Source organism: Dipodomys merriami, unplaced genomic scaffold (assembly GCF_024711535.1).
Source record: "Dipodomys merriami isolate MVZ:Mamm:240054 unplaced genomic scaffold, mDipMer1.0.p SCAF_90, whole genome shotgun sequence".
Classification (NCBI taxonomy): domain Eukaryota; kingdom Metazoa; phylum Chordata; class Mammalia; order Rodentia; family Heteromyidae; genus Dipodomys; species Dipodomys merriami.
The window spans coordinates 1,736,846-1,752,266 of NW_027206513.1; the positions used below are offsets into that span (position 1 = coordinate 1,736,846).

Below are 15,421 nucleotides of genomic sequence, written 5' to 3' on the forward strand. Positions count from 1 at the left end.
AATGGGATCCCTTATAAAATACTCAAAAGTAGAATTTTGTCATTTAATCTTACTTTGTGACCATTTTCTACCTTGTACTAACATATTAGTGGTGTCTTTTGGCCGGATGAACAGTATCACTAATTTTAGATTTATACATTCAAAGAATTCTTTATTCAATGAATGTGTGTGTGTGTGCATGTGTGCATGCGTGCATATGCTCACATGCATGCTAATCCTGAGGCTTGAAGTCAGGGTCTCTTTGCTATCACAGGACTTTTTTTGCTCAAGGCTAGTGCTCTACCACTTGTGTCAAAGTTCTACTTTCAGCCTTTTTAGGTAGTTTATTAGAAGTCTGGCTTCAAACCAAGATCCCCAAATCTTAGCCTCCTGAGTAGCTAGGATTACAGATGTGAACCACCAGCGTCTGGCTTCAAGGAATAATTTGCTTCTCAAAAAACTCAAACTATTTGGGGGTCTATAATTCCAACTGCACAGAAAAGTGATAGTAGGAGGTGAAGGCCAAGCCCCTATCTATCTGTAAAGCAGACTAAAAGCAGGTCTGGGGGCATGGCCCAGGTGGCAGAACACTAGAGACCTGAGTTCAATCCCCAGTAGTGCCACCAAAGAAAAAAAAAGAGAACAGAAATAAGACTCTTATGTTGAAAATGAACTATACAACTTTGGCAGGGAGTGGGGGGCGGGGGTAGGGAGGGTTAGTTGAGGAGGGAGTGGGGAAGGAAGGGATGGTAGGGGAAAAACAAAGAAGGAAGCATCTATGCTCAATAGGAAATGTACTCATTACCTTACTCATGTAACTGTAACCCCTCTGTACAGTATTTTTTTGGGGGGGAAGGGGGTCTGGTTGTGGGGCCTGAACTCTGGGCCTGGGCGCTGTCCCTCAGCTCTTCAGCCCAAGGCTAGCACTCTACCACTTGAGCCACAGCGCCACTTCCAGCTTTTTTTTTCCTGCTTATGTGGTGCTGAGGAATCGAACCCAGGGCCTCATGCATGCAAAGCAAGCGCTCTACCACTGTGCCACCTTTCCAGCCCCTGTACAGTATTTTTTACAATTAAAAATGTATTAAAAAAAAAAAAAAGAACAGAAAGACAACTGTTCTGGGCAGCTAAGACTCAATGTAAGGGCTTTTGCCCAGAATTCATAAGGCCCTTTGATCCCTAACACCACAAACATGAAACAGAGATTGTTTGAGAAAACAAATAGTAATAAGTACTATATTAGGATTGTTATGACATAACACTAGCCTCCGCTGCAAAACATTTATATTGTATAATACTATTTTCTAACAGCTTTTGAAAGTGATACCTAAATACAGTTGGGTAGCTTGCTTACTGATCTAGAGCTATAATGGTCTAAACCATTATCTCCAGTCAATATACTCTAGAGCTTTTGAAAGACCCAGATCAGTACCCCAGATCATCTCCTCTGTTTCTGGTCCTGTGTGCCTATTTCTCCAGGTCTGGGTATTGTTTTTGTTTGTTTGTTTTCATTGCAAAGGTGATGTACAGAGGTGTTACTGTTACATAAGTAAGATAATGAGTATATTTCTTTTTGAGCAGTGTTACCCCTCCCCATCGTTTTATCCTGTCCCCCCCCCCCCACACACACACTCCTTCCAAGTTGTAAAGTTCATTTCCAACATGGTGTCTAGTGAGTATCACTGTTGCATTGATTCACCCTTTGTCCCACCATTTCTGATTCCCCTATCCCTTCCCCAAGTCAGATAAACTTTCATACAAGACAACGTTTACTGAAATCAGAAACAGTGACCATGGGGAATAAACCAGAAGAGAAAAAAACAAAAGCCAATAACTGCAAAACAGTACACTAAAAAATAAAATAAAAAAGGAAAAGAAATGTGGTGTATACATATATATATACATACATACATACATACAATGGAATTCTATGCTTCCATCAGAAAGAATGACATCACCCCATTCATAAGGAAAGGGAAAGACTTGGAAAAAGTCATATTAAGTGAAGTAAGCCAGACCCAAAGAAACATAGGCTCCATGGTCTTCCTCATTTGTAATAATTAGTATATGCCTAGGATTGTCCTAGCAGAGGTTCACAGTAGCCCAATAGTTATGTATATATAACCACATAAAATGATGCTAATTGAAATGATCTCCACAATATAGAAACAAGAAGGTGTGTGTGTGTGTGTGTGTGTGTGTGTGTGTGTGTGTGTGTGTGTGTGTGTGTGTGTGTGTGTGTGTGTGTGTGTGTGTGGTGATTTTCTTTTTTTCTGGGTCTGGTTTGTGGACTCTGAATGCACTAGAGTTGCTCAGGAAGTGGCCTCCAAGACCTCTTGGTCCCTCCTACCCTGGGCCTTACTGCCAGATCATGGGATATATTTACATCAACGTATGTATTTGAAGTAACAGTTAACTACTGAACTGTTCTTTTCAAGAAGAAACAGACTGTCCACTTATCTCCTTCCCCAACAAACAGCAGGACGCTTATCTCCAAGATGAACAAGCAGAGTTTGGCTACCAGAGATCCCTAGTTCCTGGCTGGGTTGATGAGTTTGCTAAGTGCTAATTTTGATAAGCAATTTCTGATACAGACTGACTCTTTTCATGATGTTTAATTTGCCAGCCCATGCATGAGCCATACAGGGCCTTCTAAAGCACACTTGGAAGTGAGCAAGAGTGAACTAGAGAAGTCAGTTTTGTCTATGCTGTAAAAGCATAAACCATACTGTGAGTATCTCAATTTATTAAGCTTTGGATGATAACTTATTACCACCCCAAGTTTATAAAACATGCTGTCTGTATGTCAGTGACTTTGTTTTAAAAATTGGTGCCTTCTCCATTTTTGACTCCAGATTTAAGGCAGCCAACTCTCCATGTATGGAGAGAAGCAGGGCTCTAGGGCCAGGGGAGGTGAGTGGGTGTCATATCAGCAGATAACCTGGATGGCATTAACTTCTCTATATTGGCTTATAGAGCGATGAATCAGCATCTGTGGACCTTGTGCAGAATACAGACAGGAAGATATAGTCAGTGTTGTTGGGAAGTTAGAGTATCATAGGTTTTTACCTACTTTGCATACAACCTTCCCATCTGTAGAAGGCACCTAGAAGATAGCCAAGATACCTTCCTTCCCTTCACCTTTTAAATGCTTCAAGTTAACTTTTTTGTGTGTGTGTGAGGTGGTCTTTTTTGGTACTGGGGATCAAATCCAGGGCATTATGCTTCTAAGCAAGTGCTTTGCCACTGAGCCACATCCCAGCCCTTTAATGCTTTAAATTAGAAAGAGAAAAAGAAAAAGCTGGGCATTGTTGGCTTATGCCTATAATTCTAGTTACTTGGGAGGTTGAGATCTGAGGATCTAGGTTCAAAGCCAGCCCAGGCAGGAAAGTCCCTGAGCATCTCCACTTAACCACCAGAAAACCAGAAGTGGCACTGTAGCTTAAAGTTGTAGAGTGCTATCCTTGGGCAAAAAAAGCCCCATGACTGACAACAGAAAAAAAAAGAAAGAAAAAGACTAGTGAACATTTGGTATCTGTGACGGGTAGTTAACCCGTTAAGACTTTGGCATTGTATACCGGCTTTGGGTCTATCCTGAGACCTTGCTTTCTGTGAGTTGTTTAAAATGTAATTTCAATGTACTTTTTTTCTTGGTGACAGAAATATTTGTGTAGCAAAGATACAGCCAAAGTAATTGTTTATGATTGTATGTGTATTCAGGGGCTTTTTCTGACTTCTGAAACTTTCTGTCCATTATCCTCTACCAGAGCCTCCTTTAGCAGCTTCCCCTCTGGTGATTTACAGATTTACAGAGACAGAGTTCAAGGTGTGTGTGTGTGTGTGTGTGTGTGTGTGTGTGTGTGTGTGTGTGTGTGTGTGTGTGTGTGTGTGTGTGTGTGTGTGTGTGTGTGTGTGTGTGTGTGTGTGTGTGTGTGTGTGTGTGTGTGTGTGTGTCTGGTGATTTACAGATTTACAGAGTTCAAGTAGTGTGTGTGTGTGTGTGTGTGTGTGTGTGTGTGTCTGGTGATTTACAGATTTACAGAGTTCAAGTTGTGTGTGTGTGTGTGTGTGTGTGTGTGTTCCACATTGAAGTCTCTCTTAAAACCCTGACCTGAGTTAGAGCTGGGAATGTGGCTTAGTGATAGTGATAGAGTGCTTGCCTAGCATGCATGAAGCCCTGGATTCCTTAGTACCACATAAACAGAAATGGCCAAAAGTGGTGCTGTGGTTCAAGTGGTAGAGTGCTAGCTAGCCTTGAGCAAAAGAAGCCCAGGAACAGTGCCAAGGCCCTGAGTTCAAGCCTAAGGACTGGCAAAACAAACCCCAAAAAACCCTGAGTTGTAGGGTATGTTTTGTTTTGTTTTTGCAGTGGGAAATGGGGTAGGGAGTTAAAATGTGGTGGTTGTGCTATGTAGCTCAAATTGGCCTTGAATTTGAGATCCTAATGCCTCCACCTCTTAAGTGCTGGAATTACAGATGTGCACCACCACACCAAACTCAGCTCTAATTCTTTAGTGTGGATCTCATTGTTGAAATTCATTTGGTCAGGAAAGATGCGGTGAGGGGGCCTGAGAAGAATTAACAAGAACTCTTTCAGACACTTAGCAATTTTTATGTGTGCTCGTAGAGCTGTGAATCAACATTAGTTTTGTGGAACTTTAGCAGAAATATAAAAACTTTAGCAGAGAGAGATACTAAGTATTGTAATGAAGTCAAGAGTATCATAGGTGGGTTTTTTTTCACCTACTATGCTGAGTTTGAAATGTAGCACCTGTGTTTAAATTGTGAGTCTAGTGCGTTCATTTTACAGTAAGCAACTCTAAGGTAATGTGAATAGCATTTGAAATCCCAGGATCTTATCTTTCTTCCTGGACACATTACTGACTCTTTCTCCTCTGAGCTTGATGCTTTTCTTTGTAGTATGAAAATATTATCTTCCTAATGCCTGATGGTTTGTTGTTTTTTTTTTTTTAATGACTCACAATTTTGTTCTCCTTCCTCTTTGGCCGTCTCATGGCTTTTAATGGTTTCATTAGCAAAGGGATGAATGTGCTGGGTGTGTGAGTTAGTGACAGCTTAATGAAAGGGCCCACCCTTTCCTCCCTCCTTTCAAAAATGCCTTTTCTTTCAAATCCAAAACAGTTCCTCTCTCGTTGTGGTGTTTGCAGACTTGAACCCATCTATCTTCATTGGCTGCATTAATATTGAGACAAAACATGCAATTATGCCTTCTTTGGCCCTGGGTAGCACTTTGGAAGACTGGCTGTATCCGAACCTGCTTTCGTGGAAACCAGTCTTCCAGCTTTCTCAGGTTTCCCCATACATTCCATCTCATATTGATTTCCAGGTGCTATATGAGATTTCTGTAGAAATTTTTACCTTAGCAAATGACTAAACTAGCTATCATACTGATAAAGTTAAGTTTTTCTGCTGTAATCTATTTTAATCTTTTCTCCTTCCTGATGTTGGGGGTTAAACATAAGACCTCATGCATACTAGACAAGTGATCTAGACACTGATCCACATATACCCTGAGCACTCAACTTTATCTCTTTGGTGATATTCATTGTATCATTTTGTTTTTGAACCCTTTGATAATGTATGAATGGCCCAGGATGTTCTTAATTCTTGCATTTTGGGATCACCAGTTCTGTAAGAGCATTCTATTCTTTCATAGCTTATTCTTTGGCCAGAATTGTATGGCAGACACTGCCACTGTCATTGTGCATGGTTAAAAGTAGACTTGCTACTAGCACTCACCTGGGAAACGGGGGTCAGTGCCAGGTTCACACAACGTGACCTTTGTTCTGTTTGTTCTGACCCAGCTTCCATGAGGCAGTCTCAGGAAGAACCTGCAGATTTGCGCCCAGAGATATGGATCGCCCAGGAATTGCGGCGTATCGGAGACGAGTTCGATGCCTATTATCCAAGGAGGGTAAGGATGATTTCCCCACCTGCTTCCCTTCCTTCTTTCCTCCTCACCATAAGAAAAAAAAGGAAAGAAAAAAAAAAAAAGACAAACTAGCTCCACACTAATCCTGGAAATGAAGGTATTGCCTCCATGTGACCCTCCATTGTTTCTCCCTTCCTGTTTTCCGTTTGTTTATGGCTGAATTTAAGTGATGGCCTTTAAAGAAAGTACAGTATGAGGCCACACAGAGTGTTTTATGAACAGAAGCCTTAAAACATCAGTACTAACGGAAAAAAGATTATAGGATTTTGAAATAGTCCCATCTAAATATTATGCACATAGTTTTGGTGCTTCCTGTAGGCAGCTTGGGTGAAAGTTCAGAAATTTTAAAATGTGCTTCATCATTCAGCCCCTCAGGGCCAGTGCCCACCCAGATCTAGACTCCTGTGATTGATCACAGCAGGGAGGGAGAAGGGAGTCCCTGTCTTTGTTTACTAGAATGTGTAATTGGTGAACCAGTAGTCAAGGGGAAGTCAGCCCCTTGAATTTTGAGGTATGTTCTTGACCTTTAAAGAAATTTTGAGCTCTGTATCTTCTGAGGGAGCAGTATTTTAAGGGAGAAAAAAAAACCCCAAAACCTTGCTTTTGTTTGTCTGATAGAATCCCTGTGACTAACTAGACCCATTTAGGTGTGAGGATTTCAGGTCTGGGAGTGGAGGCCTTTGAGAAGGGTGACAGATCCTCTGAGGGATATACAAATCAGTCGCCACAGAAGGTAGTTTTCACTTGGTCACATTCTTTCCAACACCTCCTGTGAAGACTTTTCCTATTGATTTATCCAAAAGGAAGTCACTGTATCTTACTTTGTGGAAAGTGTTACAATTGTTAACATCATTCCTATTTTGTCACTTTTATTTTTGGTTTGTTTTGATTTATTTTTATGGTAATAGAGTTTGAACTCGGGCCTTTATGCTTGCTAGGCAAATATTGTACTACTCAAACCATGCCTCTGACCCTTTTTACACTGCCTGTTTTTGACATAGGAATTTGCTCTTTGGGCAGTCACTTTGAGTCATTTCCTTTCTCTCCCCCCTCCCCTCTCTTTTCCTGATTCTCCTATTTACATTCCCCACTGTAGCTGGGATAACAGGTGCACAGCACCAAACTCATTGTTTCTCTTAATATAGGATCTTGAGAATTTTTTCTAGCTCCAGCTAGCCTCAAACTGCTGTCATTCTATCTCAGCCTCCTAGCTTTTTATTGGTTGAGATAGACTCTTTCAAACTTTCTGGACTGGCCTTGAACCACAATCTTCCCAATCTCTGCCCCCAGAGTAGCTAGGATTAACAGGCATAAGCCACCAGTGCCTGTCACCCTAGCTGGTTTTTGTTGTTGTTGTTGTTTCCCTGAACAGTATTGTTTCTATAAACTTAAAAAAAATCTTTCTTCTGGAGGAGTCATGCACAAGATACCAATGTTTCTAACTCACTTTCAAAGTCTGTCTCTTACTTAGCCAGCCATTGCTAAATAAGTGGACATTTCCTGTTAATTACTTTGAATAATTGATACTTTTTCTATATTCAGTACTGCTCAGGTCTCCTTGACACACATAGAAAGACACTTTCCCCTTGCCTATGATTCTCATTTCTTCTGTGTCAAATGACATGAGATTTGGGAGAAGAGTGCCCTAGTTATAATAATGTAATTAAGTGGGAACTGTCATGTTGATGAATGGGCCAAAGAATATCTTCTAATACTGTCTAGCTAGAACAGCCCGGCACCCTCTACCTGATAATGGTCAGTTCATGGAACTCCCTTCTCAGCCTGGATCTGAAATGGCAACTTTTTTTTGAAGGTTGGTTAAGTTTGAAATTTACCATGTGCTAGGCTCTCATCAGAAACAGTGTATTCAGGAGGTTGGGCCTCATGCTAAGGTGTGAGGAGAGACATGTGGCTACGTTCAAGTCCTGATTCAAGAGCTATGTCCAGTCCTTCAGGACAACAGATCATTATGGGTATAGAGGCAACTCTGAACGTAGGTGATCATGCAAGGCATGTCTTCTTCCCTATCTTGAAGAGTGGATGTAGAGATTCTCTCAGTACTGGGCATGGTAGGTGGGGTTCTCGGACAGGGCAGTAGTGTCCTGAGTGTGTTCATCCTGTTGGGGGCTGTGTACACTGAGAAGGAGCTAGTACAGCTCCCCATGCTTGCAGGTCTATAGAGAGCCTTTGCCTGCAGAGCTGGGTGTGTTACGGAGCTTTCCTAAGTTTTACTTGTTGACTAAGTATGAACAAGTGACTGTAAGGCTTTCTGGGGGCCTTCTCAGATGGAGCTTGAGAAGGGTATATGATGAGACACAGGCTGAGGGCCATAAGGGTTCGAAGTCCAGCTGTATCCACCACTGTCCTCAGATATGCTTGAGCATTCCATGCAGGTGAGACACAGGCTACCAGCTTTTTTTCATTACCACATCTCACCTCATCATTTAGGATGAGATCCATGAGATTTGGATCATCCATTAGGATGAGGTCCATATGGCCTCCTCCTTTTCCCACAGGTCATGTTGAAGGGTGTGCATTAAGATGAGCACATCTGTGTTTGAAATGAGAGGTGCCCTTTCATTCCCCCACAGCTTTGATCAAACTTCTAAGCCTTGTTGCACTGTTTTGCAAGTTTTTATACTTGTGCATCTTACCATATTTTAGAAATCAATCCTGTGTCAAAATTTATTTACCAATAAAGGTCTTTAGCCTTTTACTCTAGGCTACAATACTGAGGAAAGGAAGAAGGGTAGATTTTAGATTAGAACCTAAGTTTCCTAAAACACAGGCAAATAGATACTCAAGATCTTATAACTAACCCAGCCCAAAACATCAGACTCTGAGACCCTGGAGCTGACCCAGTGACCCTCAAAGCCTGTCTTGATAGAGTTAGATTAAGAGCAGCCCATTGTCTGTTCTCACAGGAATGGCCTGTTGTTGAACTTGAAGATAGAGGGAGGAGGACATGAAGGCCAGTGTGGAAAATGAGGAAGCCAAATGAACCTGCTTTCTCCAGAGCATTCTCTCACACTAATTTAGGGCGGGTTGTAGCTCTTTAAATGATTACACCATTACAGTACCAAAAGTGTTGGTCTTATTGTCGTAAGCCTTGAGAAGCCTGACAGGATATTTTCCCATTTTTCCAGTTAGAGAAATAGATGTTGCCATGTAGTTGTCATGTGTTCAGTCCACTTAAGGGTAGTGGGGAATCATGAGATGGAGCTGTGGAGCTTGAACCAATGACTTGGCAATGAGAGAGGCACAGGTGAGCACCCACTCCCTGTGCTTGGCCCTTTATCTCTGACTCCTTAGCCTCCCCTAGTGACCTACATGAGGAGCTTTGCTGTTCCACACCATGTTGATTTGGGGCAACTTTCTGATTTTGAAAGAATGTAAGATTTGTATCAGTGGTGCAAGAAGCGTAACCTGACACCTTGGAGTCCCTGTGTGAACAAGCCACATGACTTTGCTGTCTTCTAATGCACTTGTTCTCTGCACAATCTCCACCACTTCGTCATACTTCAGCCAGTGTTACCTAACAATAAGATATTCTGCAGAATCTCAGAGTAACTGCCAAAATCAGCCACTGAAAAAAAAACTATTTCACTACTACTTCCTGCTCTGCAGATATCAGTTTATCAATTGTCTCTTCAATGTTATTTTTTAGTCCCCCAAATACATCTGGACCTAAGATATAGTTTAGGCTCATGCGTTGAGTTTCGGTGTCTTATCTCTTGGCTACATTCATTTGGAATTGTTTCTCACCCTTGGTCTTCACAGACACTTGGGAAAGGTCAGAGCAGTTCTAGTTTATGTCTTCATTGGTATTTCTATGTGATGAAACTTAGAGTTTGGATTTCTACTCTTGGGAGGTACAAGTGTTCCTCTAGCCTGTCCTGGTGCCAATAACATGGATCAGAGATGTTGGTGACACTGTAGAGTTAGGACTTTTTCATTTAATGAGCACAGCAAACTTAACAAGTTAAAAGAATTTATTCCCCATTGTTGTTTTTGTTTAGTTTGCCAACTTGGATTTATGGTTTGTTTTATTTGGTGGGCTATTGTGTTTGATTCTCAGTATTTATCTTGAAGCTCAGTTCTCACTGGCGTGGCCCTTAGCTCTCAGAAACACAGTGTTGTGAGACTAGCTTTATGGAGCTCTTACATGATGTTAGTTAAAGCTTGGTGCTGATGGCTCATGCCTGTAAGTCCTAGCTACTCAGGAGGCTGAGATCTGAGGATCGTAATCAAAGCCAGCCTAAGCAGGAAAGTTTATGAGACTCTTAATCTCCAATTAACCAACAAAAAGCCAAAAGTAGAACCCTGGCTCAAGAGGTAGAGACTAATACTCACACACACACACAAAATGATGGTGGTTGAGTGAATTCTACCCATGTAGTACAGACTATGTCATCTCCTCATGTCCACTTTCCCACTTTGCAGTCTTTTGGAGGCCCAGGAAGGCAGCAAGAGCTGAAAGACTGGGAGCTTAGGAATGTCAGTGGACCTAGAGGAAAGAGAATTCAAAGAAGCTGACTCTTGGTTTTGGAATTGATGGAGAGGGCAGACTGCTTGTATTTTATTTATTTTTTTAAATTTTTTTTTAGTTATTGTAAAGGTGATATTCAGAGAGGTTACAGTTTCATAAGTCAGGTAATGAAGACAAATTTATTCTTGGAAAATGACATTCCTTCCTTCACTTTCTCCTATCTCTACCCACAAGTTGTACAATTCATTTTCAGCAGTGTATGATGAGTACCGTGCTGCTTAGCTGAATGTCTTTTGTGTCTCAGCAGCCTGTACCTGCAGCCTCCTCATCCTCATGGATGGATAGATGCCACAACATAAGACCTGCTGTCTTGTTCTCTCTTCCCCAGTTTCCTCCAAGGCACAGAGGCTGTGCCAGTGCCTGGTTGGATGTCAGCAAGGGCAATTCGTGGCCTTCTGGTTATAGAGGTGCATATCTGCTTGAGTGGGTATCTTTGCCATGGGCTAAGACTGCAGTCCAAGATAGGAAAGGGCCTGCTGGCTTTCAGTAGGGGAAGATACTTGTTCTTAAAGTCACTGGACCAGTTCTGCAACCTGTACTGCCCCTCCCCATTCTAAGCACTGAAGCTGGGATTGGCCACCTCTTGTGGCTCCTTCAGGGCTTCAGTCAAGTCATCTAGCCTGAGTCACTACACACTTTTAGTGTACAGTGACTTTTGGTGTGCAGTGACTTGGGGAATGTCCTGGTGGTGGATGAATTGCAGTGGACAGGCACACAGGGAGCTAAGATGAATGAAAACCCTTTTATTGTTAGGGCATGGGAAAAGGGCATTTTTAAATTTATACTGTCTACTTCCTGTTCTGTGCAGGGCATGTGCAGACATGAATTGACTACAGTGCCTGTAAACCAAAGCAGACTTGAATCAGACAGAGTGGGAAAGGTGACCCACCAGCTCACTTTGATGGAGCAGTTTAATTGAAGTGTCCATACATTAGCATTTTCTGATGCTCTCATTAATTTGATATCTTTATGTCTCCCTCCTTCTGAAGAAGAGAACCCCCTGTGCTGTCTGATTTGTGTTTTTAGAAATGAAGGGTGCTCTCTAAGTTATGTACAATGGAGAGGCCCAAATTGTAGCTTGCTGGGTAATCATACCTTTGACAAACCTAGAGATGGGTGCCCTCAAGGCAGTATGCTTCGGAGGCCTTCATTAACTGGATGTTGAAGTGTACTAATAAAGTAAACTGCTTTCTTTTATTGCCTGTGAAAAACATAATTAAAATTTTAAATCAAATATGAAATTCTAACTCATGACATGGTGAGCTAGCCGAGACTTTGTTTGCGTGGCTTCCTAGAACAAATAGTAGGTGAGATAACATGGGTGCCCACCACTTCTCCCAGACATGATTGTTAGGAAGTGGCTTGGCATTGGGTTCTAGGTGACTTCCACTTGCAGAAAGTGATCCATCACTGTGCAAGCCTAATGCAGGGGAGAAACCAAAGTATCACTACTTGGTCACTCACACAAGGCACAAACAGAAACCATGTGGCCTAAGAAGGTGTGGAAGTCACCTAAAACCCAATGCCAAGCCACTTCCTAACAATCGTGTCTGGGATAGGTGGTGGGCACCCATGTTATCTCACCTACTCAGGACCTCTTTTGCAAATAGGGCTTTCTGTTACTTGCTAAGGACAGAGTAGGATCTCTCAGGAAAACACATAACAGAGGATAATGGTCATTTGGGGGAGACAACCCTGGCCCTACTTATTCTTCATTGTGCTCATTCTTTTGGTCTGACCCTTAATAGTAAAGATTTGAGGAGAATATTAGTAATAAAGCTAGAAAGTCTGGGCGGGGGGTGGGGGGGTTCATCATTACAATCCAGCCACATTGAGTTATAACTGAAACATTTCCTGGTCAATTCTCAGCATTTAGAAACTCTGCCAGGAACTCTGTTTACCTGTCTGCTGAATGTGCCAGAAGTGTTTTTGAAACAAGTGTATGTTCACTGTCTGAGTATACGCAAATGTGAGAGGAGGCTGAGGTACTGGGGTGTGTGCAAATGGCTGGCTGGGCACCAGGCTAGACGCACTTGTGTTCATCTGCACCACATGTGAGAGCTTGTCATCTGGCAGGTGCCACACCTGCAGGGCTGCCCAGAAGTTACGGGACCACGAACTATTAACATGTAACCAAGAGATGCAGGTGCCCAGAGGGGACTTTACTGACGTCTCCTGGGTTCTTTTTTTTTTAATATCTGGAGGAGGAAATGAAGATGCAAAGGATGGCTTAGCCCTTCTGCAGTTATACAGAAATAATAAGCCTCTTGCATCACCCTTTGTTAGACTTCTACTAGCTGAACCAGAGTAGAGAGGTTTTAGTTGTGGTTAAAATGTTACGTCTCACTTAGCAATTTTCTGAGACTGGGGCATTTCGGAACAGAGTGTTCCTGCTGTGAATGGATCATTTCATTTGCTGTGCTTCACACTGGAGACATGAACAGTCTCTGGCTTTTCCGTGGCTGGCCATAGGACAGGGCAAACTTGAAGAGCAGTTCACTCCAGCTAGAATCAGTCCTGGGGCCCAAAGAGTTGGAGACCACTCTTCATTAGTACCTTTGACCTGGAAAAATGATTGTCTCACAAAAAGCCTTACTATTAATCATTGCTTTGAAACAATGCATTGAAGAGAGAAAAAAAGCTTTGTTCATGAAAGTGCAGGAGGGTTTTGTTTGTTTGTTGTCAGTTGTGTGGCTTGACCTCGGGGTCTGGGTGCTATCCCTGAGCTCTTTTGCTCAAGGGACCCTTTACCACTTTGAACCACAGTGCCACTTCTGGTGGCTAATTGGCTTAAGAGACTTAAAGACTTTTCTTCCTGGGCTGGCTGCCTCCTGAGTAGGTAGGATTACAGGCATGAGCCACTAGCATCTGCTAAAAATATAGTTTTGTGTGACTTTTGATGCCAATTTGACCAGAGCAGATCAGCTACAACTCTGTTTGCCTGCTATGCTGGAGGAGAATTCTCCCCTGAATTTTAGATACAGCATACTACCAGATGCCCCTCTGGCACCTTTTACCCAGTAGTTGTGACATCCACACTGTCACACACAAACTAGGTAAATGTTCTTGTGACTCGATGACAAATGGAAAGTGAATTTGTTCTTTGGGCAGCACTATGGCTGGATTGATCTATCCTGAGAGCAGCCAGCAGAGGACAGGAATCATAGAAACTTGAGCTGAGACACTCACTCTGGTTCCTGTCTGAAAGTGAGAGTGGGTCCACACTGTGCTCATCACCAATAGGCCTCTTCTGTCTTTCCTGGTTGCCATGACATTTATGGGATTGCTCGGTCAGGACCATGTAAATGGTGGTGGTGTACCCCTGTCCTTCAAGATAAGTCAATAGTTATTCTCTACCTCCTGGTGTTCATGGGAGCAGGAGGCAGGATAAAAATACCATCCAGGCAGGGGTTGAATTCTTAGTGGCCTGAACAGGGTGTGGAGAACTCTTCTGGCAAATATATTAATTTTTTTTTTTTTTTTTTTTTTTTTGGTCAGTCGTGGGACTTGAACTCTGGGCTTGGGCGCTGTCCCTGCACTCTGCAGCTCAAGGCAAGCACTCTACAGATAACACCTTACATATTTAATACCATGCATTTACTCTTATACAAATGAGAAAAAATTAAGTTTAACGTTTCTAGAGGAAACGTTAATTTCTGTCCAATGCCAACTCAAAATAGCCATGTTTTTTACACAAGTCTCTCCACTTTGCTGTGTGTGTGTGTGTGTGTGTGTGTGTGTGTGTGTGTGTGTGTGTGTGTGTGTGTGTGTGTGTGTGTGTGTGTGTGTGTGTGTGTGTGTGTGTGTGTGTGTGTGTGTGTGTGTGTGTGTGTGTGTGTGTGTGTGTGTGTGTGTGTGTGTGTGTGTGTGTGTACGTAATTGAGTTTGGCCAGATAGATTCTGGCCTTTGGAGCACAGGTTGGTGGATTGGTACTCTTTGCTGACTAAAATCTGATCTGAATTACTGGAGTGGATACTTGGGTATCCATTCTCACTCCACAAGCTAATTCTGGGACTTCATTTGTTCTGAAAGCAAGGTTTCCCTTCAGCCTTGAGCAGTAACAGGCTCTTCCTAGGCTCTGGCACATGTATGAAAGAAGGCCATGTTCACTCCTGAGTTACCTCTGAGCTGCTATCCTGTGTTTGACATGCCAACGTTCATATTGTTTTTTTCCATTCTGGGAGCTTGTGGGTGACTGCTAGGTGATATATGTGCTCTTGGTAAAGCTTGTCATCTCCAGGGTACCTGTGCTGGCCTTACCACCATCTGTGTGTGTGTGTGTGTGTGTGTGTGTGTGTGTGTGTCTTGGTCGTGGGGCCTGAACTCTGAGCCTGGGCACTGTCTCTGGGCACTGTCGCTCAGCTCTTCAGCTCAAGGCTAGTGCTCTACCACTTGAGCCACAGCGCCACTTCCGGCTTTTTCTGCTTATGTGGTGCTGAGGAATGGAACCCAGGGCCTCAGGCATGCAAGGCAAGCGCTCTACCACTGAACCACCTTCCCAGTCACCACCATCTTTCTCTGCCACTTCTAGCTACTATGGGAGAACTATATTGGCTAATGGGATGTTTTGAAGGCTCAAAAGCTTGTGCTAAGCTATTTCATCCAGCAATAGCCATGTGTGATTCTGTCCTCAAACTTGAGCAAAGTTCTTTTTACTCTAAGGAAAGCTGCATTCTGCTGGTGTTTTGTGGTCCGCCTGACCAGGCCCTCTGGGAACACGGAGGTCAGGTACCTTTTTGTTTCTAAGCACCCTTTCCTTGGGAGAGCAAGAAAGCCCTGTTTTGCTGTGATTATTTTGGATATTGGCACAGTTGACCCATGTGTAAACTTGAAGGTGGTCCTAGTGTTCTGACTGCAGTGGTAGCTTGTGGCTATGTGCAGTCCCACCCAGCCCCACATGGGGTATCTCACGCTGTGGTGGTCATAGTTTCCAGCATTC

General features: G+C 42.9%; 1 protein-coding gene across 4 annotated transcripts in view; it reads left to right on the forward strand.

Moving 5' to 3' along the window:
- Positions 1-15,421, forward strand: part of Bcl2l11 (BCL2 like 11) — a 43,682-nt gene that overhangs the window by 19,137 nt on the left and 9,124 nt on the right. For all 4 annotated transcript variants that reach the window (XM_070013333.1, XM_070013337.1, XM_070013334.1 and 1 more), the window contains one exon: positions 5,805-5,914. In XM_070013333.1, coding sequence (XP_069869434.1) covers positions 5,805-5,914 — 110 coding nt within the window. The remainder of the gene's footprint in view (positions 1-5,804; positions 5,915-15,421) is intronic.